The sequence below is a fragment of the Miscanthus floridulus genome, chromosome 5, assembly GCF_019320115.1.
Source record: "Miscanthus floridulus cultivar M001 chromosome 5, ASM1932011v1, whole genome shotgun sequence".
In the NCBI taxonomy this organism is placed as follows: domain Eukaryota; kingdom Viridiplantae; phylum Streptophyta; class Magnoliopsida; order Poales; family Poaceae; genus Miscanthus; species Miscanthus floridulus.
In genome coordinates this window covers 111,609,458-111,637,434 of record NC_089584.1, presented here as the reverse complement: position 1 = coordinate 111,637,434, position 27,977 = coordinate 111,609,458, and the positions used below count along the sequence as shown (strand labels likewise).

The 27,977-nt window shown below is 44.4% G+C and overlaps 4 protein-coding genes across 6 annotated transcripts; 3 read left to right on the top strand and 1 right to left on the bottom strand.

The window, feature by feature from the left end:
- The first annotated feature begins 218 nt into the window (after positions 1 to 218).
- LOC136455124 (NAC domain-containing protein 83-like) lies at positions 219 to 683 on the top strand. The gene has a single exon (XM_066455275.1). The coding sequence runs from the start codon at positions 219 to 221 to the stop codon at positions 681 to 683; it is 465 nt and encodes a 154-aa protein (XP_066311372.1).
- A 5,097-nt stretch (positions 684 to 5,780) lies between these two features.
- LOC136455123 (NAC domain-containing protein 83-like) lies at positions 5,781 to 6,821 on the top strand. The gene is made up of 2 exons (XM_066455274.1): positions 5,781 to 6,109; positions 6,204 to 6,821. The coding sequence occupies exons 1-2, from the start codon at positions 5,847 to 5,849 to the stop codon at positions 6,718 to 6,720; spliced, it is 780 nt and encodes a 259-aa protein (XP_066311371.1). The 5' UTR covers positions 5,781 to 5,846; the 3' UTR covers positions 6,721 to 6,821.
- Positions 6,822 to 7,783: 962 nt separating this feature from the next.
- LOC136450486 (uncharacterized) lies at positions 7,784 to 16,963 on the bottom strand. 2 transcript variants are annotated; one of them, XM_066450938.1, is made up of 8 exons: positions 16,533 to 16,963; positions 14,768 to 15,489; positions 13,077 to 14,449; positions 12,157 to 12,218; positions 11,473 to 12,070; positions 11,297 to 11,378; positions 9,346 to 9,393; positions 7,784 to 8,134 (listed from the first exon to the last, which is right to left on the bottom strand). In XM_066450938.1, the coding sequence occupies exons 1-8, from the start codon at positions 16,879 to 16,881 to the stop codon at positions 7,931 to 7,933; spliced, it is 3,438 nt and encodes a 1,145-aa protein (XP_066307035.1). In that variant the 5' UTR covers positions 16,882 to 16,963; the 3' UTR covers positions 7,784 to 7,930. The 2 variants fall into 2 exon arrangements, with proteins under 2 accessions (XP_066307035.1, XP_066307036.1); XM_066450939.1 differs by lacking the exon at positions 9,346 to 9,393.
- Positions 16,964 to 23,529: 6,566 nt separating this feature from the next.
- On the top strand, positions 23,530 to 27,886 carry LOC136453048 (uncharacterized). Of its 2 annotated transcripts, none has more exons than XM_066453626.1 (9): positions 23,530 to 23,874; positions 23,970 to 24,045; positions 24,797 to 24,836; positions 25,386 to 25,444; positions 25,663 to 25,700; positions 26,291 to 26,354; positions 26,444 to 26,497; positions 26,948 to 27,049; positions 27,515 to 27,886. In XM_066453626.1, exons 1-9 carry the CDS (start codon positions 23,678 to 23,680, stop codon positions 27,572 to 27,574), a joined length of 690 nt encoding a protein of 229 aa, XP_066309723.1. In that variant the 5' UTR covers positions 23,530 to 23,677; the 3' UTR covers positions 27,575 to 27,886. The 2 variants fall into 2 exon arrangements, with proteins under 2 accessions (XP_066309723.1, XP_066309722.1); XM_066453625.1 differs by having other exon boundaries at positions 26,288 to 26,354.
- Positions 27,887 to 27,977: the final 91 nt, after the last annotated feature.

The following is a 27,977-nucleotide window of genomic DNA, read 5'->3' as shown; positions in this document are numbered from 1 at the left end:
GGAGAGAGGGAATCACTATTTCCTACTCCTAATAACTTGGTAAGGTATCGTCGGTAGTCGGATTGGTTTTAATTTCGCGCTGCAGGGTCGGAGACGGAGTCCGACTTGAGAAGGCTGTATCCACAACGCGTTTTTTCCCCCGCCGTTTTATAAATGCCTTCGATCCCCTCTCCTCTAGCGCGCACACCGATCCTTTCTCGTTTCTCCTCTCTGCCGCCATGCCACGCCACGCCACGCCAATAATCCCCAGTGAGCCGCCGCCGGCAGGAGCATTAGAGCCACCGTCCATGGCCACGGAGCATGGTCTTCCTCCTGGCTACCGTTTCGTGCCCACTGACGAGGAGGTGGTCGAGCTTTGCCTGCTCCCTCGCATCCAGGACCAGCCCCTCCTGCCGAACGACATCATCGAGGACGATCCGCTAAGCGCGCCGCCGTGGGCTCTCCTCGAGAAGCATGGGCGGAAGCACCAGGCCTTCTTCTTCGCGGCGTGTCAGGCCATGAACGCCAAGGGCAACTGCCAGAAGCAGACCTACGTGGGACATGGGACCTGGCAAGGGCAGGGCAAGAGGAAGCGCCAGCAGGAGGAAGAAGGGCAGGAGGTCAAGAAGAAGCTACGCGTGCGCGTGCACGGCAGCGCCGAGAAGATCGAGATCGAGTGGGACAAGTACGGGCTCAACTTCTAGGAGCACGGTGTCAAGGGCAGCACGGGCTGGGTCATGCACGAGTACTCCATCACCGCCCCGCCCGAGCTCGCGCGGTCGCCGCTGAGGGTGTACTGCATCCGCTTCAGTGGCCACGGCAAGAACGCCAAGAAGAACAGCAGGGATGCGCAGCATAGGGGCGACGACGACGAGTTCGAGGACGAGGAGGAAGTGGATGATGATGAAGCAGGAGCAATCGCCACCACTACCTGGAGTGCTGCGGAGGAAGACGTTGCCCTGCTCGTCGAAGAGTACCTCACTGCTTTCCCTGTGGTGGCGGTGGATGTTGTCAGCGCCAATCCCGCTGGTGTGGAGGACGCAAGAGCAGGCTATGATCAGGACTTGCCCACGTTGGTGGATGACGACAGTTTCGACTACATGAACTCTTTGCCTGACCTGTTGCCTAGTTTCGACTTCTCCCAATGAGCCGATGCTGCCGGACGATGCATGATCAAACACGCCGTAGATCGATTTAGCTCCTTACCTTGTTGTAGCTCGAGATAGCGAATTGCTGTATCTTTTGATTTTGTGCGTTGGTGGATTCTTCCATTCCTGCATAGGAACTGCCTTTTTTATGAAACAGAGTTTCTGCTGCCCTGTTAGTACTAGTTTAACCTTCTTGACTTGTCTTAACGACGAAATGATGTCTTTTTTTGTGATCATTGGTGAGTGTGGACGATTCAAAAATCTGCTTATGTCTCTGCTATTGTTTTGTTACTATTTTTCAGTTCTACTTATATACGATGAATGATACTGAAAGAACCATGATAGATGTTGCAGAAGGTGAGAATTACTATGAAGTTGTGCATTCCGTTTCATTACTAAGCAACTCCAACAAAATAAATAATCGGTTGGCTTCCCATGTTTAAGCATAAGGGATTATTGAGATTCAGGCCCTGTTCGCTTGTCTTATAAGCCGTACTATTTCAACGAACGAACAACGTTTTTCTCTCATAACAAATCAGCGAACAGTACTTTTAGCCCTGACTTTTCAGCAAAGCGAACATGGCCTTCAGCCTTGTTCACTCCCAATTCCCACAGTTAACTAAACATCCAGCAGTGCAGACCATTGCAAAGTAAAACTAGCTTGATGACTGAGCACGAACCCAACTTAACCCAAAGATGCCAGGCTTCTTCCAGACCAGGCCTGAACCAAAGTAAAAAAATGATCTATTGCGAGCAGCGACTCCTGGCCCAAAGGGACCAGGCTTTTCCCAGGCCAAGCCGTATTCATATATGCCTGCAATTGAATAGAATCACAGGCAGACATTCAACGTTGCAAGCACCCAAGCATGCCACACATGATTTGCTTTGCAAAATGCCTAAAATCGATGCTCCAGCAAAACTACAGTTGACAATAACAAAATAAGTTGCTTTGCAATCAGTCCATTTACACAAGAGAAGCTTTGCCAAAAAGCTTCCGGGATTTAGAGTTCAAAATGACCAGAGTAGCGTGCCTGTTTTCTCTTTATAAATCTTGATATGGTAGAGACGTCGCCTTGAATGATTATCTGGCCATCTTCTATATAGATGGCACCATCTGCGTATTTCAGCTCTTCCAACCGACGAGTCACCCACATAACACGGCGACCTCCCTGTCAGCAGCCACAGAGTTCCTCACTGCTTTTATCACGCCTATCTGCAGTTGCAGGCTTGCAGCAAACTGAGATTAGAATGCAGAACGGTCACTAATGTATATCACAACCAGTAAAATGACTTAGGAACACAAAAGTTTTACCAGAGCATTTGCCATAAAACATTACAGTGCAAGTTAGACAAAACTAATATAAGGCACGATGATAAGCTCCAACGATTGGGAAACAAATTCACAGAATCATAAAAACTAGAATTTGAAGGAGATCCGTACCTGGTCATGTTCATCTAAGAATGTGGTCAGTTCGTCCAGCAGTAATACTTTGGATGCTTCAGCTAATGCACCAGCAATTGCAACTCTCTGTTTCTGCCCACCACTCAGAGTTTGGATTGGCCTCTGTTTGAATGAAGGTTTATGAACATTATGCCTCAACCTGTATTGATCACCTGCTGACTGAAAAGTGTAATCCTGATGTTTCTTGATAATGAACCTCTGAATCGCAAAAAATAAAAGAGCATCCTTGCCAGCGTTGCATGAAAGGATCCCATGAGCCCAGAGCTCTTTTTTATTCCTCTAAAAGTACTTTTTTCTTGACATTCCTATGGAAAATTCCTCACCCATTTCTTGTTCCAAACTAGTATTGATGTCGGCAAAATGGAGGAACAAGAATCCAATGAAATTTCTATGAAAAAACTCTGCTCCGGACCATTCATGTAGAGGCAGTTGAATAAATCATCTGGATCTCTAACAACTTCAGTTCTACACACTGAGGCAATGCCGACATACAAAGGTTTGCTTTTTGCTTCATAAATGGGCATGCCGCGCATCATTATAGAGATGGACGCTTCTGTGTTGGTCTCTGCTCTTAAAGCGAATGAAATTGATCGAAGTGGTGTCGGAGGCCTCATAGGACAAGCCCAACAAATAATGCGATCTAAATTTTCATCATGCGTTATCTCAAATTGTAGCAGGTGTTGTAATAAGGTGTTTGATGCTTTAGCTGCTTATGGAGTATGTTGTCCTCTGATACTGAGCTGTTAACAAGCCAAAGACATGAGTTTGTAAGGGTGTGTTTAGTTCCATAGATATCTATGGATGGCACATGGATATTCCTGGACGAGTGTTGTTTGGTTGGATGGATACGATGGCCATGGATATCCACTTTAGGGAATATTCCCTCAAGATGTTGGATACAGCTGTCCCTAAAAATCTGGCGAATAAGGTAGTGTTTGGTTGTCCCTCCTAAATTTTAGTCGCCGTCCCATCGAATATTTGGACACATGCATGAAATATTAAATATAGATTAATTACGAAACTAATTACATAATTTGTGACTAATTTGCGAGACGAATCTTTTAAACCTAATTAGTCCATGATTTGATAATGTAGTGCTACAGTACATATATGCTAATGACCGATTAATTAGACTTAAAAATTTCGTCTCGTGGAGTACTGACGGATTATGTAATTTATTTTTTTATTAGTATCTAAATACCTCATGCAACATCCTCTCGATATACCTCCTAAAATTTTAGTCGCCGGATCAAACGTCACCTAAGCTTGTCCACGGCTGGTCACGGGCACGCGGGAAGAGAGGTGGGAGCGCGCACGGAGAATGTCCTCACCTCCCGGTCGTCACCACTCTTTTTCCTGATGGCTCCCATCTCTCCCTACTCCTCGTCTCAAGCCACGGCGACGCTGCTCGCCTTGCCCTGCCGCTGCCGGTCATCTCTTCCCCGCTGGTGCCTGCTCGGTAGAGCACGTAGGTGAGGGGTGCGAGCAGGAGCTGCGTCGGGGAGAGAGAGAGAGAGAGAGAGAGAGAGAGAGAGAGAGAGAGAGAGAGAGAGGGGAAGTAGGGGCTATATCTACGAGGTGGAAGACGGAGGCAGCCATGGAAGGAGCGAGGTCCTGCCCTGGAGCATCCGGAGGAGGCGCCGAGGGAGAGGACGAGCGACTAAGGATGAAAACGGTCGAACTCGGTCGAAAAACTCCTCAATCATTTTCTACTTTTACATTTGAAATACGAAAGCGAAAGCGGACAAGCCGGACACGAAAACGAACACGAACTTACGAAATATCTAGAATTTCGGAAACGAACCAATTCGAGCGGAATTATGTCGAACACGGTCGGTATGCGAAAATTCAATACGGAATACCAACCTGTATCATCAAGTTGTAACCCCTATGTTTTCCCTCATGCTAAAATTCACTAAAAATTGAAAATTTTAAATTTATCAACAATTTAAAACTTATTTTCTGCAAAGCTATTTTAAGCCTTGCATTAAAATTCACCATATGCATTTTCATGTGTTGATATGCTTTCTCGAATTTATTTGTGACACCAAAAATATTTACCTTGAATCTCTAACCCAAATCTCTTCTTAGAATTTAAATCAAATCACTTCAAATCCTCGTCCTTGATTTTATGGAAATTACAAAATCGTCACAAAAATACAAAATCTATTTTGGGCTACTTTCTCGTCCCTACACTCCTTCAATTCACGCTTGGCCCAACAGACCACTTGCCCGATGGGCTGCTCAGCATGGCAGGCTGGCACCAGCACGCAGCGACCTCTCCCTCTTGCATGCAAGCTGCAAGCGCCAGCTGTCAGGCGCTCCCTTCTCAATTCATTTAGTACCACCTCGCTTAGATACACGGGAGCAAGGGTGCCAATGGCCTATATAAAAACATCTAGGCGCACCCCTCCCAGCCACGCATAGAGCTCCTTGCTGGGCCTATAATGAGCCAAATTCGTTTTTTTTTTAAATGGTATATTCCGAATTTGAATTTAGGATATTTTAAATTAAAAGTAGAAAAGTAGAAATTGGCCGAAAAAGGGGAGGGGATAAGGCCGTCCGTGTGTGGTGTCGTGTGCGTGCGTGTTGGTTCCTGTAGCGTGCGTGAGATTTGTGGGGTGGGTCTGTTTTTCTCTCTTTTTTGTTTTCTTTTGGAAATTCTTTTCTTTATTTACATAAATAATTCAGTAACCATGTATATATGTTGAAGCTGTTGTGCACGTTAACATCACCAGTTTTGATAGATGGTGACTGCAGCTGCCTTCTTCATCCTCATTCATCAACCGTACAGAAAAATGGCTTGTCCTATCCAAACAGAAAATTAACTTGCTTTATCCATCAACCAAACAGAATGGCTATCTATATCCACAAAATCCATAGATGGTCATATCCCATCTATGCTTCCTCAAACGAAACATACCCTAAGTGAACTTGTTGCAGATTTGCCTGAACGTTGTCTCTAATGAATACGTGATTTGCCTTAAAAAAACAGGAGGGCATCATTGTAATGTTTCCTACTCCTAACTTGATACGTTATCGCCGGTAGTCGGATTTGTTTTAATTTCCCGTGGCCGCTGCAGAGTCGAGTCTGTTTTGGGTTCTCGCCTCCCCTTCTCGCCGTTTTATAAATGCTCCCTGTTCCCTAGCGCCCACTCCGATCCTTTCTCGTTTTTCCTCTCTGCCGCCACACCACACCACGCACGCTGAAAATCCCTAGCGAGCCGCCGCCGGCCGGAGCAATAGAGCCACCGTCCATGGCCACGGAGCAGAGTCTTCCTCCTGGCTACCGTTTCGTGCCCACTGACGAGGAGGTGGTCGAGCTTTGCCTGCTCCCTCGCATCCAGGACCAGCCCCTCCTGCCGAACGACATCATCGAGGACGATCCGCTGAGCGTGCCGCCTTGGGCTCTCCTCGAGAAGCACGGGCGGAAGCATCAGGCCTTCTTCTTCGCGGCGTGTCAGGCCATGAACGCCAAGGGCAACCGCCAGAAGCGGACCTGCGCGGGACACGGGACCTGGCAAGGGCAGGGAAAGAGGAAGCGCCAGCAGGAAGAAGGGCAGGACGCAGGAGGTCAAGAAGAAGCTGCGCGTGCTCGTGCGCGTGCACGGCAGCGCCGAGAAGATGAAGATCGAGTGGGACAAGTACGGGCTCAACTTCCAGGAGCACGGTGTCAAGGGCAGCACGGGCTGGGTCATGCACGAGTACTCCATCACCGCCCCACCCGAGTTCGCGCGGTCGCCGGTGAGGGTGTACTGCATCCGCTTCAGCGGCCACGGCAACAGCAGGGATGCGCAGCATAGGGGCGACGACGACGAGTTCGAGAACGAGGAGGAAGTGGATGATGAAGCAGGAGCAATCGCCACCGCTACCTGTAGTGCTACTGCTGCCGCGGAGGAAGACCCTGCTGCCCTGTTCATCAATGAGTACCCGCCGGCACCGCAGCTCGAGTACGACACTTCTTTTCCTGTGATGGTGGCGGATGTTGTCAACCCCAATCCTGCTGATGGGGTGGGCGCAGGAGCAGGCTACGATCAAGACTTAGACTTGCCCGCGTTGGTGGACGACGACAGTTTCATTTTCATGAACTCTCTGCCTGATTTGTTGCCTAGCATCGACTTCTCGCAATGAGCCGATGGTGCCGGACGCATGATCAAACACGCTGTAGATTGATTTAGCTCCTTAACTTGTTGTAGCTTCAGACAGCGAATTGCTGTATCTGTTGATTTTTTGCGTTGGAGATTCTTGGAACTGAGTTTGTACTGCCTTATTAGTACTGGTTTAACCTTCTTGACTTGTCTTAACGATACTTAAATTGTACTTGACTTTTCTTTACTATTTTCGCGAAGGCAAGTAATCGATCGGTTAGTCTTGTTCAGCCTTGTTCACTCCCAATTCCCACAGTTGATTAGACAGCCAACTGAGAAGATTGTTGCAAAGTAAAACTAGCTTGATGACTGAGCACGAACCCAACTAAACATAAAACTAGCTTTGAACCGCTTCGACGGCGCGGCGTTGTAGATGGGAATAATAGATTGAATCTGAAAACCCTTGCTTACTATACGCAAGAGACAAGTCAATATAAGATGCCAGCATGTCATCATCATCTAAACAAACTTGTGCGATACAAACTGCCTATGGTTTGTATGACCACATCATGAATTGGCGCGCGCACCGCAGCCAAGCACTGTGTGTCTTCTTGGTCCAGCCGGTGCCGATCAACAGGCTTCGAAGCGATCCTTGCATCTGTTGGAACTTTTGTACTGTAGAGATAATCTAAAGCAATTATCGCCTGATTAAGTGATTAGTTAAGAGTCCTGAGGCGAAGAGAACTGTATTCCTAAAAGCTATTGCCTGGAGAGAGATCTCATCAGTGCTGCCTGCAAGCAGCCACTGTGTCATCCCTGCCCCAACTCCACACTCGTGTGATTTGGCGAAAACCACTGGGTCAACATTCACAATAATCCACCCTTCCGGCTGTGGAGCCCCCATCTTTTAGGCTTAGCAGGGTCCCACACACACCATGGGTGGCAGTGCAGCCCGGACGGGCACGGCGGCAAGACCAGACCAGGATGTTACTAGTCTGGGTCAGGAAGCCCTACACCGCCTGCACAGTTGCAGAGCATGGTGACTGACTGACTGGTGCACGAGTTCCCACCGCAGAGCTAGATTTCGATAGAATTCACACTTCACAGAGAACTAAGCTGAACCCCTGTATAACAATGCTAACACCGCATAGTAGCCAACGGTTATGCACAGTTTTCACATTACTGCTACGGAGTTCAAAGCTCTACAAAAACCTTAGCATCGACAAAGCTAACATACATGTAGCACACAATTGTCATGATGCTTCGATGGTTGTTTCCTTGGGCAAAATTACAACAATCATAGTGTCCGCTGGAACAGGGGGGATTCCTACCATGCCACATGTATCAGATGTGGGAGGAAGGATAAATAGTATCCTCGTCCACATGGCCTTCACAGCAGGAATCCTAATCACGCCAGCGCAGTCTTTCTGTACCAGATAGCTTATGAAATCCCGGAACTGCAAGATACAAAACACTCCAGTTAACTACTTGGCCATTAGTTATCAAGAACATAACAATGAAATCTAGTTTCCACATGATCTCAGACAACCCGGTTTCCAGGCTTGATTAAATGACGATAGTATTGCTGTCATGGAACACAGGCAGAGATAAAATGCCATACAGCTGTACAGTGGCGGACCTAGAAATTTTCTAGAGCCTGGGCGAACATAAGAATGAAAAACAAGTTCGCATAAACATATCAACTGCTGATATAAACTAAAAAGTATGGTTTTACCAGCTCCTGTTCTTTTTGAGAAAAATATAAAAATAGTTACTTTACAATACATGAAGGAGATTAGAGCTGAAGCCGGAGCCGGTCAAGCCACCAATCAGGGAGCAAGGAAAAGGAGATATCACCAATTATCTCCGTAATTATGACAATAAAAATAAATTGTACATTAACAAATTGCTACCAAAAGTCTAATATAGACTATGTAAGCTCACAGGTATACGCTACATACATTTTTAAACATTTTTATGAGACCGTCGAAGAATGGTAATTTAACTGTTGAGTAAAAATAAAAAATTAATATGAATTGCTACATGGTAGTATCTGAGAGTACTATCAGCTGCTTGTTTGTCGCTCTGTGAGAGTCGAGATTCGAGAACCAACGAAGTGATTGATTATGGAGCAGGTAGTGATCGACGTGCTAACCAAGACGCTGCATTCTCCAGAGCTGCGGTGCTGCACTGGCTCTGCTGCCCTGCGTCAGGTGGTCGCCGTAGAGAGCCCGGGCAGGTGCCCAGGGTCGCCGGGCCCTGGGTCCGCCTATGCAACTGTAGTCTATTGAACTAGTATTAACTTACAAACACAAAACACCTACAAACTCAAAATTACATGGTCACAATTGACAATTTCAGCAAAGAATTTTCTGCCACAAATGCCAAATTCATTCAGTTTTCCCCACTAAAGAAATCACAACAGAAGGCCTCTTTTGCTTGCCCTAGATTTTGTTGTTTTAAACTCTCTTTCCCTCTAAATTGAAAGGCAGAGTTCCTGCCATAATGATTTCATTTGCTGTTTGCTTAAGGTCTAGTGCAAGATTAATGTAATCACATATGCACAACAACTAAAGATAGTTTTAGAAGTATCGGATGACTCATTCATTGCAATAGATACATAAAACAGAGAAAATGTAATTTAGTTGCCATTATTGATAGATCATACCCCTCTCTGATCACCATTTGAACAAGGCACGAGCCGGCAGACTTCTCTCTGCAAAGTGGGGAAAAATCATTTTTCCAACATCAGAAAGCACAAGTGGATTTTCCTATCTACCCTTAACATATTAAAATCATTCCTAATTAATAGTTAAAACAACCATGTCTATTACTCCGAACCAAGTTACAGTATGTTTAAGCTGAGACCCAATATGAGCCACCAGTAGGGCGGGGCTCCTTTTCCCTAATCTAAAACCCAGTACTCCAATGGAGATGAAACCCAAGAGAAATTTCATTCTTGCTTAATCCAAGAAATCAAACAAAAGATAAATCCTCCCACTAATTATAGGTGACATATAACTCTAAAACTACTGGCATAATGAACTACAGAATATTGTCTTTATGCTAGTACATCAATGTTTACAAGTCGTCCGACTCTGATCGGTCCCTGGAGGTCGACTAGGGACACCGACGCGATTAGCTCGATCAGAAACCTAGTTGTCCGACTAATCATCGCTTAATCGCGATTAGTCGTCCGACTAGGAGGGGGACGACCAGGCTGGGAGCTGTGTTTTCCATGGGCCTGTTTAACGGGGCTTAGATTTGGGCATTGGGCTGCCAAATTAGCCCATTAGGGTTACAATAGAAGAGCCTAGCCCCACCAAAATGCAGGAGGCGCACTGGAATCCTCCCCCCCACCCCCCCCTGCCGCCGCCACAATTTCTCCCGCGTGCGATTCCTTTCCTCCGTTTAACAGGGCTTAGATTTGGGCATTGGGCTGCCAAATTAGCCCATTAGGGTTACAATAGAAGAGCCTCACCCCACCAAAATGCAGGAAGCGACTATAGTGTTCTTGCGAATTAATTTCAGTATAGTCGCTATTAAGTTCAGTTGTAATAAAAAAAATAATATGTAGAACCCCGCGAAAGTGTTCGGCTAATGGTTTTTACGGCTAATAAGCCTGTTGATGCTGTTTTCTTGCGAGAGGAAAATATTGTACCATGGCTAATAAGCCAGGCTGATAAGTTCAAGCGAACTCCATGCTACTTCAGGTTTTACAAGTTGTATACTCATGCAAAACCATGGTCAATATTGTGGACCTGTTAGCAAAATAAAACATGGTCAATATTGGGCTTGAAAGGTTGATTAAATTCTAAATAATGCAAAGGTCAGATCAGTTGGACAATTTGGTTTCGGGTTTTCAAACTTACAACGATTAAAAAATTGATCAAGAAAAGTAGATTCGCCAAGTCCAGCATCGGTTCAACCGGATGCATCTGCTAGCTGCATATCGGCAAAGAGTAATAAAGGGGGCAGTACTCGAGTGAGAGAAGAAAGGATTCGTAATTTCTCGTATGCTGCGCAGGAATCCCTGCACTACCGTGCCTGCTGCTGCTCCCCAGCGCCAGCGCGCCTGTGCAGTCACATACTACGAGAGAGAGAGAGAGAGTGACTGTGGGCCTGCTACCGCTTGCACGTCTCATCACCTCCGTCGCAGCACATCATCTGACCGGCTCTGAGGTCGGCGCCAAGATCTGTGGCGCTGAGCTCGGAGCCATGTATTCTGGCGCCGAGGTACCGGCCACATCAACGCCACCTAGGATATCCTGCTGTGCACGGCCAAGCACCTCGGAGCCAAGATCTGTGGCGCCAAGACGTGTTACCTCGGCGCCATGAGTCCTGATGCCGACCCCCAGGGTCCAAAGATGAGTTTACATCTCCCAGGGAGCCAAACGTAAATTTTCTTCAAAAAAAAGGGCCAAATTGTAAAAAAAATGGGTAACATGGTTCTTAATGCAGAATGTTGTTCAGGTACACTTTACATGGTATGTGAAATTTGTGTGTTAAGTTCTCATGAACACAACACCCTTTCCCATTTCATCAAGATAACACAAATGTCAAAACTATACTAGGCTGCAAATATTTTTGAAATGTGATATGACCTTATATAACCTTACCTTATTAGGTGGTGTATTGTTGAAAGTTGTCTTCACATGCTGGAAAGCTGAGCGCTTTGTCACATCTAGCTCTGAAGGCCATCTGAAATGTCCAAGCGAAATGATTTTAAGAAAACTTCTATATTCATACTGCAGATTATATATTAGTATTGAGCATTAACATATGCAACTCTTACTCTGCTGGTTCAGAAACAGAATTTTCATATCTGCAGGTATCCAACTCTATTCTGCTTGCATAGATTCTGCAATAATGCATGCCACTTTTTAAAAGAGGACCCTGCCATTGAGGGTGAGAACTTGACTTTTGCGAGTCAGATGAATCAGCGATAGGTTGCGGCGGAGGAGAATTTGGGGGTGGCGGCACTAAAGGTGGCTGGGAAATAGGTAGTGGCGGTGGGGGTGGAGGTGGCATATCTAGAGGTGTAAATGGTGGGGGAGCTATAGTTGGCAGAGGTAGTGACGGTGGCATTTTCTCAGAATGCTGTGCTGAACCTCCAGGAAGCTGTGGAAGAGGGGTAACACAAGAGGGTATGAAAGGAAGAGAAGCTGGATTAACACGGAAGCTACTTCCAGGCATCATGCGGGGAGAAACGTGGCTGAAGGGCGGTGGATTTGGAGTAGTGTTCTCCCAGGGACTCCCTGGACCAGGATATATAGGACGAACAAAAGAGGTTTGGATAGGTGGCGGTGGTATTACAGAACCATGGTGTGTGGAAACAGGTGGGCGAGGAAAAATTCCTTGTGGAGCTCTGCTTGTATTTGGAGGTGGCGGACCTGCACATCAAGGAACACATTGTTATATTGGAAACTAATCATGTACAAGCTCGCATTCTGTTCCACTAATCAAAGACTAGATTTACCATAAATAGGTCGATCCCCTGGTGCTGCATATCCTGCATGATATCCTGGAACTCTTGGATTCCTGCATGCGTTCCAAAGTGGAATGAGTATGTTAAGTAACAAGAAAGTTTACCCTTGTGGCATGTAAAAGATGTAGCAAATTACATAATGTGGTGTCAGCAGCTACCATAATGTGGTGACCAGCTGCTGTTGCAGAAAGCAACTAAAATAAAAAAGGCCTGACATTATGGTTTCGGTCTCAAGCAAGCAAGGAATGCAGTCTACAATTTTTTATGGCAACATGGAATTAATTGTCAGTTAAACTTAGGCATCAAATATTCTCCATGGAAATTTTAGTTTTGTTTAGATTGTCTTCATGCAAATTTGCTGAGTGTGGTATTTTATTTCTCCATGGAAAAGTATCTAAATTACATTCATATTTGTGTTTTAGGATGTGGATGCAGCCTAAAAGATGAAAACAAGGCATAGAGGGAGGTGACAATGATGATAGCAACTAGAGGAAGATTACAATACTCTGCGGAACATGACTGAAGATGCCCAGAGAACCATATGACTAAAGATGCCTAGAGAACCATATGATAGGAGCCGAGCCTTAGTATGTGTGGTGTTTCAGAAATATATGAAGGAAATGACAATTGCTTGTGGCTACATTCTAAGGGAAAATAATACAACAGAGCTTTCTACTATTTATTACATACTTGATATATACTCAAGGTTTACGTGTACTTTGGAGTGTAGTTTTCAACACAATTGTTTGCAATGATACTTATGTAAAATTAATGCTTCTATGTCTTATACTGTGGCCCAAAACAATATGTTTTTCATTCTTCTTTTATTGCATGGAAATTATTCAGCTCCCATTGCAACGCACGGGCATAAACCAACTAAAAGAATTAAGGGGAAAAAAGGTTAAGCTGACCTGATCTCATGGTGCACGCTGTTGTCAGGAACACTCTGGCCTAACAATGGAGCGGCAGGTGGCACTGTTTTATCATGAACAGATCCTGCACTGCATGTCCTTAATTCAACACTAAGTGACTTCAACCCAAATCGTGCTCCATGTAAGTGTGATTTTGCACGGGCAGCGGCATCTTGTGATCTATAAACTATAAAGCAGCTGCTATCAGACCTATTGAATTGGTTCCTGATGACCTCACCGAATTGAGAGAAGGCATTGATTAAGTCGATGTCAGGGACTGAGTGGTCTATATTTTGCACCAAAAGCTGATGACCAGGTGGATTCATATCCCTGGAGCAAACATCTGGAGGAGCTTGGTGCCTAATATAGAATTTCGCAGTAGCTGCATCAACTGCCGTCTCAAATTCAAGAAGCAAAGCATTTTCACCAGAGATATCAGTAATCCCAGATGGCCACTTCAGCCCTGCCATCTTTAACTCATCAAAAACCTCATCTTTGTCTTTTTTATTCTTCACTTTAGCAACATAAATATGACGGCTTTCACCAATAGCTATACCACGAATAAATCCCTTACTACCTATAAGCCTGTCTAAATACCTTATTTGAAGAAAACCGCCCCAAATAGATGAGCCCTGCATATATCCACATGCATGCACAGCATGTGATATGTTTCTATACTCAACTAAGGAAAAAAATTTGGATGGATAGAACAAAAAATTTACTAATGGGCCAAACTCCTCAAACTTGGATCTGACCAGTGACTCCGTAGCTCTATTTCCCAGTGAACCAACCCAAAGTTCCTTTGAAACTGAAATCACATCCCTTGCAACATAAGTGCCATAAATATCAAATGGTTCAGAAAATAAATGCTTTGCCCTTCCAAAATGTTGTCCTGGAGAAGTAAGTGATGTAGATCCTCCAGCAGGATCATACACGGATTTTGGCATAAGCAAATCCCGTCTTGTACCTTGATGCCGTGCATCAGAGACAACAGTCCGTTCTTTGAAGTCATTCAATTTTGCATCTGTGAGCACATCAGATTTCTGATTATCAGAACAAACCATGTCCACATTCATGTTCTGTGAAGACTTATTTCCATAATTATTGACACTCTCAGTTTTTGCAAGTGCTCCCTGCTCAGACGAAGAAATTAGTTCATCTGGTCGCATATTTTCTCTGACGTTGTTGTCAAGTTTCTCCAGCACTGATGATTCATTGCCTGTGTGACTTTTATCCTCAGAAGGTTCTGACAAAGAGCCCAGAACTTTCAAACAAGATGACACCTCAGAAACCACAGCAGGTTTACAAGAATCACATAATTTCTTGTACCTTGATAATATCCAACGTCTCAGAGATGGATGCCTAGAGATGGCCTGCAAATTTAACTTAGTAAGATTGTAAGAAACAAATAAGAAAAATGGATGGAAAAAATGAAGAGGAAGTTATACAGCATATTTTTTAAGACAAAGTTAAGTGCAAAATTACAAAGAAGTTCCTAGATATAAAACTTTCTGAGTCAATTTTAACTTTAAGTGCAAGTAGAACCTTGTGATGCATAACTAGAATATAAACAACAGATCCCTAATCATTTACAAATTGTTCTTAGCAGTTAAATAGGGTATGCTATAACCATCATTGTCTTCCTATAGTTAGAAGGTGAAAGTTCAGCATCAATAGAAAATGATCCATACCATTGTGATGTAACACTCATTTGACTCCATAGCATTTTCCGAAACAACAGGATTTGAATCAACAATTTTATTGGTGCTGGACAGATTTCCTTCCATCACAGGACACTGCTCATCAATCTTATCACCCATAGCAACATTTGCAGCATTACAGGTCAGATGACAGGTCAACTGATTTAAAAGGTATAACCCTTCTCCTTTTACATCATCACATTCTGCAGAAGCAAGCAGCGTAAAACAGGCTTCTAGTATATTCTCTGGGAACAAAAGGAATGTGCAAAGCAAGCAAATAGCTCCCAGTTCAGATAAATTATCAATTGTTGGTTGCTTAGCATTGTCCAACTCCAATTTTAAAGTTTCTAATAACGTCACAGGGTCCTGAAGCATTGCATGTTTTGTATAGATCATACGATAGATATCCTTCCCCTCCAAGGTTGAAATGAAGAAGGAGAGAACAGTTCTATAAACGACAGAGCAGATTCCTTTCATAACAGATGACTTGAGTTCTTCAGAAGATGCTGCAGAGCATATGTGAGTTAAGCCAATGATACATGCTTTAGCTGTCTTGCATGGCACACCTTTCAAATCCTCCCCTCTCTTTACAGTGGCCATGTTGCATTTGTACATGTTGATGGTAACTTTAGTTGCCGCCTCGAGTGCAGTAGGACAGCGTGAGGCAAATCGAGGGATTGGCAAAGATAGAAAACATTGTACGCTTTCACAACCTGTATGGATGAACAAGGAAAAAATAACGATGGTTTGTAAACATGGAAGAGACTGATTCTTTACCAAAATAACAGCCTTAAGCTGTGCAAATAAAGTTCCGTTGTACTCCAGAAGTTTTAGCCATTAATAGCGCTCTGTTAGTTAATAAAGTTAAGCCAAAGAAAAAGATAACACCTTTAAATCTGACACATTATGAGCAAAAGCTGTAACAGATAATAAATTGGCAGATAAACTCCTAACTCTTTTAAGAATGTGCAATTCCTGGATTTATTCACCTTCCCATCTCTTGGAAAATTTTCTCCTCACTATTTGCTAAACAAACTGGTCACAAAGCATGGAGAAGCATAATTGCTAAAGAGAAAATTAGGACATCTGTAGTGAAGTAAGCTTTTAGGATCAAGTTTTATAGTTCCACGGATAATGGATAATTTAATCATGAATAACACTTTGTCTTACCTTAAAGATATATAACAAACAACATATCCGAATTTCAACAAGCTCGTTTTGATTTCGATCAATGATGTGGTAGTACTTAAAACAACTTCCAAATTGTAGTTACTAGCACAGAAATTTCATGCAGAATTTATCATTATTGGTATACAATGTCATTACGGTGTACTTAAAACAACATTCACTACAGATAAGACACGGGGTAATGGAATGAATAGCCAGATAAGTTAATTGAAGATCAATAAACTCTTGTCGGTTGCAAATCAACCAAAGGAAATTAGTGAAAATGAACAAGCTACTGCATGAAATCCATGTGAAGCGGTAACTCTTATGTCAAGTTACATGGTTCCATTTGTTTAGATCTGAATTCACAGTCTATCTATTAAACATTCCTAAAACCCGGCATATGTTTTCCCTCTCCTGGTATAGTATAAACTATTGCAGCAACAAACAAACGTACTCTTGAATGTGGAGCTGATTCAAGCCTACATACTTACACAGGCTATAGCAAATCACGACATCAAGTAACAACGAACGTAATGCCAGTTTTGTTGTATGTCATCACGACAGAGAGAAGGAGGAGTTTAGACACCTCGGGAGGCGGAGATGAGGTAGAGAAAGTCCTGCTCCAGCTCGGGCGTGAGGCCGCCGTCTTTGTGCTCCTGTATGTACTTGCGGATACGGTTGTAGCGCTGGAAGACATTTCTCAGCTCCTCCTGGTTGCGGAGCTTTTGAAGCCTCACCTCCTCCGGCGGCTGCGATGCCGTTTCCGTCAGAGGTGGGGAGGAGGTTGAAGGCGCCACAGCACCTAGGGTTTCGGGAGGCGGCGGGGCAGGGGAAGGAAGCCGCGCGGGCGCCGGATTGGAGGAGGAGGGGCTTGGGTCCTGGGCGTCGGCGACCTTACGTTTCTTCGGCTGCGGATCCGCCGGCGGCGACGCCATGATCGGGCTGCCACGGGGAGAATTTGACGACGGTTCGGCCACAGCCTATTGGCGTTTCTCGCCAGCGCTTCCCCGAGACTGAGACAAACCTCAAATAAAAGGGTTAATTGGATGTCATTATAATTTTCGATGTTCAGAAAAATGCCGTTAGTATTCGTCTATTTTGAAGCATGTCATTATAATTCTTCGTTTTTCACAAAAATGTCACTGAATACATATGGACACAGCCTAAGCCCAGCTACAGACGTATACAAAGACGTATACTTCATCTCCTCTGTCACTGACACGCGGACACCACATGTCATCATCTTCTTCCTCCTCTCTCTCCATCCCGACGCGGCCACGGCCACGGCGAGCAGCAGCAGCAGCACGCCGGCAGCCCGCGAGCAGCAACCCATCTCCTCCCGCTCCTGCCGCAACCAAGCTCGCCCGCCGCGAGGACCCGGCCCCCTCCCTTCCTTCCCTGTCCCCCTACCCTTGTAGCAGTCGCAGCGCCATCCGCACACCTCAGGTGCGCCAATCGTAGTCGCCATGGGTGGCATGCCTCTGAGCTCGCGACCGGCTCCTCTTTCGCTCCCTCTCCGCCCTATATAAGCTGGGCCTCGGCACCGCGAGCACGCGCCTCCACCGCTCCACCACTACCCGAGCCCTTCCCCACTCTCCAGCACCCATTTCCGCGCGGTACAGCCGCCATTGCCGGGCTCGGTTTGAGCTCGCTGTTCTCCGTGCTCCGACCTCATTTCCTCCTCCATCGAGTTCGCAGAGGCACTACGAGTCCGTGAAACCGCTCCTTCGCATCAACCCACGCCAGCAACACCTTCGCTGCGAGCTCGCCGGAGTTGCCGTCCGCCTCGCCTCGGCTTCCTCCTTCTCCGGTCAGCATTCGACGACAAGAAGCCCACCATCGGCGTCGTGGTGAGCTCCTTCTCCGTTTGCATCTCTCCCTAGTGTATCTCGTGGCCCCTAGCTCAACACCGAGCCCACGTCGGCGAGCAAGCCATGTGTAGAGTGTGCACGGGAGAGAACAGAGAGGAAGATAGCCCGCAAGCAGCAGCAGCACGCTGGTCAGGCCGTGAGCTCCGCGCCGGCCGCGTCCTTGAAAGCTCTAGTTTAGTTTTGGTTAATTGATGAAACCCTAGGTGCTAACCTAGTTTATCAAGATGATTATGAGATAGGTAGCACTACTCCAAGTGATAAAGCAATGACGAAGATCATGACAATGGTGATGGCATGGTAATGGTCAAATGCTTAAACTTAGAAAAGAAGAAAGAGAAAAACAAAAGGCTCAAGGCAAAGGTATAAAATATATGAGCCATTTTGTTTTGGTGATCATGACACTAAGTGAGTGTGATCACATTTAGGATTGATAGCCGTACTATTAAGAGAGGTGAAACTTGTATCGGAATGCGGTTATCAAAGTGCCACTAGATGCTCTAACTCATTGCATATGCATTTAGGATCTAGTGGAGTGCTAACACCCTTGAAAATATTTGTGATAATATGCTAACACTTGTGCACAAGGTGATACACTTGGTGGTGTTGGCACATCTACAAAAGAGGTGGTGTTTGCAGGGTTGAGATGGGTTTGGGTCCCTCTCGGCGCTTTCGGGAAAATGGAATGCCTATTTTCTATTTCGCCGGATGCAAATTCTTGTGGTTGGCATATTGGAGCAAGGGTGAAGAAGTTAGAAGTGAAAACAAGTTGATCGCGAAGGCGCTGGCGTCGGTCAACTGATCGGACGCTGGGTCTGAAAGCACCGGACCCTAGCAGCGTGCGTCCGGTCAAACTGACGGGTCTGCACAGTACCGAGGGTATTGCATCGGACGCTGGTCTGTGTCCGATCAAGGTGGACCGGACGCGTCCAATCGAAGAAAACCGGATTTGGACCCTTACTGTAAACGACCGGACGCTGGTGGTTCAGCGTCCGGTCAGTTTTGCCGGAGCGTCCGGTCAGTTAATAGCCGTTGTGATATGGCGGCTCAAGTTTAACTCAGAATGACACGTGGCTTACATCTGTGGACCGGACGCTGTGTCCAGGGTCCGGTCAGTATGACCGGAGCGTCCGGTCAGAGCGCGATTTGCCCAGTGAAGAAGTATAACGGCTCTATTTGATGGGGGCTCTATTTATAGCCCCATGGCCAGCTCAAGGAATCTCTCTTGCACATTTTCATTGACATAACAACCTTGTGAGCTTAGCCAAAGTCCTCCCACTCATCTCCATCATTGATTCATCATCTTTGTGAGATTGGGAGAGAATCCAAGTGCATTACTTGAGTGATTGCATCTAGAGGCACTTGGTATTCGTGTTGCGCTGCGAATTTCGCTTGTTACTCTTGGTGGTTGCCACCACCTAGACGGCTCGGTGTAGCGGTGGAGGATCGGCACGAGTTGGTGATTGTTCGTGGCCGTCTCCGGTGATTGTGAGGGGAGTTGTACCTTCTCCGGCGGAGTGCCGAAAGGTAACTCTAGTAAATTGCTCGTGTCATTGAGATACCTCACTTGTGGGTCGGTTCTTGCGGTGTCCTATCATTTGGACGAGGTTTGTGAAACACCTCTTAGCCGCCGAACCACCAAGTGTTGGTCGACACAACGGGGACGTAGCGTGTTGGCAAGCACGTGAACCTCGGGAGAAAATCGACTGTCTCTTGTCTTTTGCATTCTCCCGGTGATTGGCATAATCTTCATCTTGTGATTGGTTCATCCCCTACACGTCGGTATAATCACCCTACTCACCTATCTACATTCTTGCAAACTAGTTGATACAAGCTCTTTAGTGTAATTAGAATTGAGAGCTTGCTTTATTATTGTCATTCATCTAGTTGAGCTCTTTAGAGTAGCAAGGTTGAGAGCTCGTAGTGAGTAGTTATATAGCAAGTTTGTGTGCCTAAGTAATCATTGCAACTAGAATTGTTGGATAGGTGGCTTGCAACACTTGTAGAGCTAGAGCAAGTTTGCATTACGCTATTTGTCACACTAATCAAATTGCTCTAGTTGATTTGTAGATTTTTAAATAGACTATTCACCCCCCTCTAGCCATATTAGGACCTTTCAGTCCTCAGCGCGCCTCCCGGGAGGCGAGCTCCGCACCGGCCGCGTCCTGCTGCTCGGCTGTGGCGCTCCCATCGCCGGCTGCTCGCCCGCGGCGTGCGGGGTCACGACAGCGGCTCGTCGGCTCGCCCGTAAGCCCGCAGCCACCGCCGCCGGCAGCGCCCGCCGTGGCCGCGTCGGGATGGAGAGAGAGACGGAGAGAGAGATGAGGAGAGGAAGAAGATGACACGTGGAGCCCGCATGTCAGTGACATTTTTGTGGGAAACGAAGAATTGTAATGGCATGCTTCAAAATAGACGAATAGTAATGACGTTTCTCCAAACATCGAAAATTATAATGGCATGGATCCAATTGACCCCAAATAAAATGGGGTTAGTATTCTTTGGCGGTTTTGTGAACTGTGGGCCTTTTTTTGTGCTTGTAAATAAAAAATGTACGCAAACTTCTTGTGGCTGACGGGTACGACCATAGAACTTATCGCTGCAGCCTCAGGAGTGGTTGGTGGAACCTCCCGGGAGTCTCGACACCGTGTAGCGTGGACATCGACTATGTGAGTGAGGTTCTCTGCAGGCCCATAGAACGTGACCGAAAAGGTAACGACGCTTAATGGCGTCGATGCCGACGCTGGCGGTCCATCCACCGATGGATCAATAGCTATGCTCCCGGATACGTCGATAGTGACTATCGGTGCTGAGGTTGGCGGTGTCACCGATACATCAGCAACGATATGTGTTGACATGATGGTATGGTAGACACAAAGGCCTCGTTCGGCTGGTATAGAAAAGTTTCTGTTCACGGCTAGAAACATTGTTCATATTGAAATTTTATGAGAGAAAAATACTGTTCCTACTGAAAAAAGAAGCAGATCAAGCCGGGGTTGGGGTCAGTCGAACAAGGCCAAAGTAGAAGAAATTGTCTATATGATGCTTAGTGGTTTATCCAACTAAGCACCAGAATTTGTCATGGAATGATCAAAATCCAGCGGCTGGAGTGCCTCGTCTACCTCTAACCAATGGCTTTCTCCAATCTATGTTCTCCATTATTATCACAACATTCTAGCCCTATCCCTCTAGGGTAGCAAGCTCAAGCATGACATGACTCGTCTACGCTAGCTGTCTTTTTCACCTTTGGCGTTTTTATGCCCCTAGATCTATAGAGCCACTTCCTACCGCAACGCTAATCAGAGTCGTGGGGCTATCCCACGACACCTTTGCTCTTGCCTCGTCCAACAGGCTTTCTTCTCACTACTTGATCGGCCGCGACACTGCTCTCGCGCCCACACCGTCGCCGACCTAGTCTTTTGCTATTAGATTCCTAAAAATCCCTTCTACATCCGCCGAACTCTGACAAACCACCAAAGCCCAGACCCTGATCCTTAACCTCACAAAGCCGCCTACCTTTTCCTTCCCTAACCTCACCAGATATGGAGAAGGATCAGGGGAGAGACGAGTAGAAAGGGGAAAAAATCTAACTCCGCTCCCCACGAGCACTGCGAAGACGAAGAGCGGAGAAAACGAAATGGAAAACTAAAAGAGGTCGCCAGAGTGGCGGCGTAGGAGGGCTATTTATTAAGGCAGGATCGATAATTAGGGTTTTAATAGCATTTTGGTCCGTCTGATCCTTGATGCACGGTTTGATTAGAAATATTAGTAGTTTCCACCTCTTCTTTCTAGATCTAGACTAACGCTCACTTGAATAAATGCTCCTAGAATAAAAAAAACATAGGAAGTGTTTGCTTACTAAAATATTAATAAAAACACAACGATGAATTGTTATCATATTACACTAAGGCTAGAGTTGTATCGACTTTGTATAATGGTACGTGTTAACGGTAGAGCTTGATTACAAGAGGATGTGGAAACAAGCATTGATTGGCCCGTTACCTACCGTAATCAAGTCACATTACACTTACATATCAAAACTATCATATATCTATATACACCTCTATATGTCCAGAACCCAACATAGAAACATTGTGTTAAATGTTTCTTTCCATGCTAAGGTTGAAATCTAGGTGAATCTCACAAGCGTATATTTTTGAAAGAAGAATTACTCCGTTTTTAAGAAAACAGTTACGAGTCTTACAAACTGGGAAACCAACTTACGATCACAATACCGAAACAAACCAAAAAGAAAAGAGCAACATCCTCTAAACGGAAACACAACAGACATTACACAAACACTATATCAGAGCTCGTGTCTGAACACTTCTTGTTGATCCAATCCTCCAAGCATTGCGCTATCTTCCTCGGCTTGCCCTTATCGTCCTCCTTAAGAGGTTCTCCCGCACCCGCATAAGATTGATAGTTACGTAAATCACCACATCTAGGTTAGAGGGATAAATATTTTCAATGGCCGTCTTGTTCCTGTTCTTCCAGGTCCATCCATGTCGCCCACGCCAAACCTGCAAAGAAGAAGAAGGCTATCCTTTGAGGGACTCCTAGCCTCCTTGGCAACAATTTGAAATAGAACTTCTTGGATAGATACTGGAAAGTGATTCCAACCAAAAGCATCTCTAATACAACACAAAATCTGCTGTGCTAACACACACTCAAAGAAGACGTGTTTAACCGTCTCAGGTCTATTGTAGATACAGCAGAGATGTCTACCATGCCAACCTCTCCTTTTTCAAAGACGTTGCAATTTGCAATTTATCATGGAAAATCTACCACAGGAAATTTTTTACTTCTAAATAAACTTTGCTTCTCCAAAGTAATTTGCTAAGTTGATCCCTGACCTCCTCATGAGTCATAGCATAGTACGGAGACTTTGATGTAAAGACATTGGGCTTATCAATAACCCATTTCACTTCATCATCTCGAGTCAAATCAAGTTGAACCTCTCCCAGAAGCCTTTTCAAATTCCCCCAATCTTCAACTAGCTCACCATGTAAACTTATTCTGAAAGAAACACACCACTCATTTCCATCCCAAGTTTCCCGAACTATCACATTTGGATCATTACAGATATTATACAAGGTGTGAAACTAAATCTTCAATGGTATACCTTGAAGCCATGAGTCATGCCAGTATCTAACCTTATCCCCTTCAAACACTATATTCAGCTCCCCACTGAAACAAATGCTTGACCTTATGAACACCATTCCAGAACTAATTTGATCAGAACCAAAGAAATTATTATTCTGCATATATTTGTCCTTCAATAGTTTGTACCACAAATCCTATGGCCCTGTCTCAATCTTCCAAATCCACTTAGTAAGAAGACATTGGTTCATGATCTCTGTTTTGATAATCCCCAAGCCCCATGTATTTTAGGTTTACAAATTAATACCCACTTTGCCATATGATATTTGAAAACATCCTCAGCTCCTCTCCAAAAGAATCTAGATGTAATTGTGTCCATTTTGGTATGTACCCCTTTTGGAAGGAAGTAACAACTCATCACATACATAGGCAGGCTACTTAAGCAAGAATTTGTCAAAATGAGCTTACCCTGAAGTCAGAATTTCAAGTGTAGGAAAAACCATAGCGACTATGGACCTACAGTCAACGAGGCCCATAGGCCCAAACCAAGAATGGACCTTCGTCGAGGCTACGCGTCACTGCCTTCTTCTCACGCGCGGGAACAGCAAAGGAAGCCCCAAATTTTCCCGCGTTCGTGGTCTCCCAGTTCTCCATTCCCCAACCCCAACCTAGCATCCTTGCCTCCTGGTTCAGATAGCGTCGCCGCCGCACCGTACCCACACCTCCGGTGGCCGGCGCGCCCATTTCCCGCCGAGCGAGCGCGATGGCCTCGACCAGGGATCTAGCCATAGCTTCTCTCTCAGCTGCGGCCGGCGCCGTTGCTGCCGCAGCTGCGCTGCGCCTCCTGTCTTCCCGCAGAACATCCTCCGTCAGACCCCAGAACCTTTCCCTCGCCGCCAACGGATCCGTCTCCGAGCGCCTGCTGGCGCAGTCGCCCTTCGATCCTGCCAAGAGGGAAGGGTTCGTCCACGCTGTCCCGCCCTCGTTAGCGATCCTTGTGCCAGTTCCGCTCGTCTTGAGTCTCCTGTGCGGATTCATAGCGCTTGTCTGTGCAGGTATATTTCCTGGGACGACTACTTCATGGCGATCGCCTTCCTTTCGGCTGAACGGTCCAAGGATCCTAATCGGCAGGTAAACGACATCTGTACTGGATATGTATTCGCGCCAAAGCTGTTTGTGGAAATTCCTTAGTGACGCACTGATGCTGGAACATGCACAGGTCTAAATATGCAATCAAATGGTCAAATTCCGTCGACTTGACATTTCAGTCACACTGTATTACTAGAGCCTTCTTAGCACTAGTTACTAGGCCATGTTAAATACTCCCTCCGTTCCAAATTATAAGTCGCTTTGACTTTTTTGATGTACCAAATTATACATACCAAAATCTATGCACCAAAAAAGTCAAAGCAACTTATAATTTGGAACGGAGGGAGTAGTATTTATACTTCATTGAACAATGCTCTATTGATCTTTTGCAACCGACGATGAATAAAATTCACCACAATTAGCAACAACAGGATCTTTTGTTTCTATTGTGAAAAACTTTACATCTGTGTATTGAACACTTCAATAAATCTTTCCAAGTCCATTTCAGCACTTCAAATTTTATAAAAGAAAAGGACCAAATCGACAGACTTCGTTTCTACTTTGTGTGACAATATTAAAATAAGTCTATTACTTCTTTGTAGTCTTGATTAAAACATGTCACTTTCTGCTTGATTTGTTATAAATGGAAGAGGGAGAAGATGCTTGTTTTGGCATCCTTTGCATACTCATGAAATACATTTGTCACAGTATGTCAGATAATGTAATTTTTGTTCCTTTACCTATGTGAGTGATGAAATTATGAATTGATTGATATGCCATCCATTTCACTCAGGTTGGAGCATGTTTGGTTAGCCAAGAGGGAATAATCCTAGGTGAGGATGAAGCTGTACTGCTGCAGAATGCTCTGTATACACTGCTATGCATTCGTGTATGTATTAATTTGATCAGGAGAGTGCCTGGTGTATTGGGTCTATGATCTGTGCTGATAAATGCTGGAGTGTGTATGTTTATTCCCGTGGTACCTTCATGTTGGAAATTCACTACCCATACTCCATAACTTCCATCCTTTTTTTTTTGCAAAGTCTATAACTTTTTCCTGTCTAGTTCATACTCTTGGTGGTTTGGTCCCAGTTCTGCTATTCCAATCATATATCCAAGAGCAGGAATAAGGGAGCAGTAAATAATTTCTATAATAGTTGATTCCTAATTTAACATGGCATTAGTGGTATCTTTTCTGTGGTGCGTTTATAGAGCCTATCTTGGCTTATGACAATATGCAACTTGGTTCACCATAAACTTGTTCTGGTTGCTGATGGCTGTATTTTCTGTGATGGGTCTATTGTGATGAATATAGCTGTCATGTCCAACATTTAAAGATGCACATTGTATTTGACAATGTAACTCAGCTGTTTTCTAACCAGGAATTGGCTACAATGGCTTCCCTAGAGGTTGTTCTGATGACAAGCTTCCATGGGCAAAGGTACATTTTCTTTATCTGAAGTTCTATTTTGGATCTATTAGTAGTTGGTGTCCACTCAACAACAAGAAATAGAAGGTTACTTAATAATCTAGTCAAATACCACATGCCAGTTTCAAAATACATCCACAGATTCACTTCCTCACTTTTCAAAAAAAGATTGCATCTTTCACATATGATGAGGAAAGCGATACTATTTTGCTAATTGTTTTCTATTTCAGAAATCTGCAAATGGAAATCCATTAGAGACAAAATTTCCGTAAGTAATTAATTTCTCTCGTTATTCCTGGTCTCATTGCCATTTTTTTGTTTTCCCATTGATACACACCTATGTTTTCTGGACGCAGACACCATACTATTTATTAATACGTGATCTTAACTAACCTATGTTCATTGATCTTGTCCCAAATGTATGAAAACAACTTGCCATAAAAAACTAATTTAAATATTTGATTGATGATGTACCAGAACTCTTATGTGTATATATACTTATAATTTCTTTCAACTGAGCAATGCACAACAAATGTCTGATGAAAACGAGCAATGAAACAACCATAGCACTGTGAGGCTGACTTCAGAATATGTGCTTTCTTGCTTCTACTCTATGAGTTCCACCCTCAGTTTCATGGCCTTAAACTTTGTGAAATTATTCTATGTTGAGTGATTATTATATTTATAGTAATCTGGCTTTGTTGCACAATCCTGAGGTACAGATTGTGGATTTTATGTTGCTTATTGATTCTCATGACAAGAGCGACAATAAATTCTCATATTGAAAGAGGAGTCCAGTAGCAGCACTTTATATGATATAAATTGCAACCAATTATATATATTTTTGCATCCTAGCAGCTACGTTGTTCATGCTGAGGTTAATGCAATTCTAAATACCAACCATGCTTCAGCGGCTGGACAGGTTTGGTCATTTCAGTCTCCTAAACCATTATACATTTCATTCATTTTTTATAAAAGCTTTACTGGTTTTCTGTGTTTCTTCTCTCACAGAAGTTATATGTCACCATGTTCCCATGCAATGAATGTGCCAAGATTATTATTCAGGTTTGTCTCTTTGTAGGATCATGATGTTAGTTATGGTTGCAGTTTAGGGTAGTGCATTTAAATTTTCTCCCACACTGGCCAATGTTGTCACTCATTTTGTACACGACATGTACCCCCAAGTTTCTTACTATGCACTTGTAAGTATTTACCTAAGCTTGATATGGGCTCTGCCTTTTCATGCTAAACTGCAATGAACCACTGTAAACTTCCCCTGTTAAAGCTTGCCTGTGCTCAATTTATTAAGTGAGGTTGCATACACACTGCAGTTCAGCAACAAAGATCAACTTGTTTGGCTTTGGCATTTGTATGGTAGTCCAGCGCGATTCCCCATGCAGCCATTTTCCTTTCACTGAAAGTCTAATAAAAGAACAGCCAACACAAAAATAATTTCTTCATGCAGTTCTAATAATTATTGCTTGAGTTCTAACAGCATGCTGATATTTCTTACAGTCAGGCGTATCTGAGGTCATTTATTTCGTCGAAAAAAAGATTGACAACTCAGCTCATGTTTATGTTGCCTCTCACAAGCTATTATCAATGGCTGGTATCAAGGTCCTGAAAATCAATTTCATTTTGATCTGCTCCCTCCATTCTAAATTATAGGTCATAGCTTTGTTCTAAATCAAACCTCTCTAACTTTGACGAAGTTTATAGAAAAATTCATCAACATCTACAGTATCAATTATCAAATTAGTTTCATTAAAATTTCCATGAAATATGTTTTGATAGTGCATTTATTTGAATTTATAGATGTCTGTATATATATATTTTTTCTAAAAACTTGGTCAAATTTAGAGAAGTTTAAAGGACAAATCTAAAAGGAATATAGCAGTGCTTCTGCTGATTCGTTCAAAAAAGTCTAAAGCGAACTATGATTTGGGTGGACAGAAGAACAGTTTGTTGGCGTGTACTATTAGAACAAACTCTAAAGCGAACTATAATTTGGAGCGGAGGGAGTAACAGTTGTTGGCGTGTACTGTTAGAAAGCCTAAAGACTTCCTTGTGCAACGTCTGCAGGTCAGGAAGCATCAGCCCCAGATGGCGCAAATACCGATCAAGTTCCAGGAGCTGGCATGAAGCTGGTACTAGTTCTAAATAAACACTTTCTTGTGAACGAATAAACAGTGCAAGATACCTGTTGGTCTTGGCACCTGTGACAAGCGACAATGGCAGTGTCGCAGGTTATCAGTTGGTATGCGCCTATGCGGCACCCGATCCCTCCCTCCAGGGGGCTGTTGTAAAATTATAGCTAGAATTCGTATTGGTAATGTAAAGGCATTTCATCTGTTGTATAACTGTGGTGGTGCTCTATGGTTAGCTGATAGCCTGATACCGGATACTCCTAACATCTGTTGTATAACTGTGGTGGTGCCCAATGGTTATAGTATTAGACCCTCACATTGATTCTATTTTTTATGGGAATATTCACCTCCATTAGACATCAGTAGGCTATCGCCAAACACCAGGTTTGATACAAACT

What these genes read in the sequence shown, in the direction of transcription:
- LOC136450486 (XM_066450938.1), bottom strand. Translation starts at nt 16,881, where the DNA reads ATGGCGTCGCCGCCGGCGGATCCGCAGCCGAAGAAACGTAAGGTCGCC. An exon ending in AGGGGATCGACCTATTTATG is followed by an intron (nt 12,071 to 12,156) that starts GTAAATCTAGTC and finishes CTTGATGTGCAG; the next exon opens with GTCCGCCACCTCCAAATACA. An exon ending in CAAATGGTGATCAGAGAGGG is followed by an intron (nt 8,135 to 9,345) that starts GTATGATCTATC and finishes TGTATCTTGCAG; the next exon opens with TTCCGGGATTTCATAAGCTA.
- LOC136455124 (XM_066455275.1), top strand. Translation starts at nt 219, where the DNA reads ATGCCACGCCACGCCACGCCAATAATCCCCAGTGAGCCGCCGCCGGCA.
- LOC136455123 (XM_066455274.1), top strand. Translation starts at nt 5,847, where the DNA reads ATGGCCACGGAGCAGAGTCTTCCTCCTGGCTACCGTTTCGTGCCCACT. An exon ending in TGCGCGGGACACGGGACCTG is followed by an intron (nt 6,110 to 6,203) that starts GCAAGGGCAGGG and finishes CGTGCACGGCAG; the next exon opens with CGCCGAGAAGATGAAGATCG.
- LOC136453048 (XM_066453625.1), top strand. Translation starts at nt 23,678, where the DNA reads ATGGCCTCGACCAGGGATCTAGCCATAGCTTCTCTCTCAGCTGCGGCC. An exon ending in CCAAGGATCCTAATCGGCAG is followed by an intron (nt 24,046 to 24,796) that starts GTAAACGACATC and finishes CATTTCACTCAG; the next exon opens with GTTGGAGCATGTTTGGTTAG. An exon ending in CCATTAGAGACAAAATTTCC is followed by an intron (nt 25,701 to 26,287) that starts GTAAGTAATTAA and finishes TTTGCATCCTAG; the next exon opens with CAGCTACGTTGTTCATGCTG.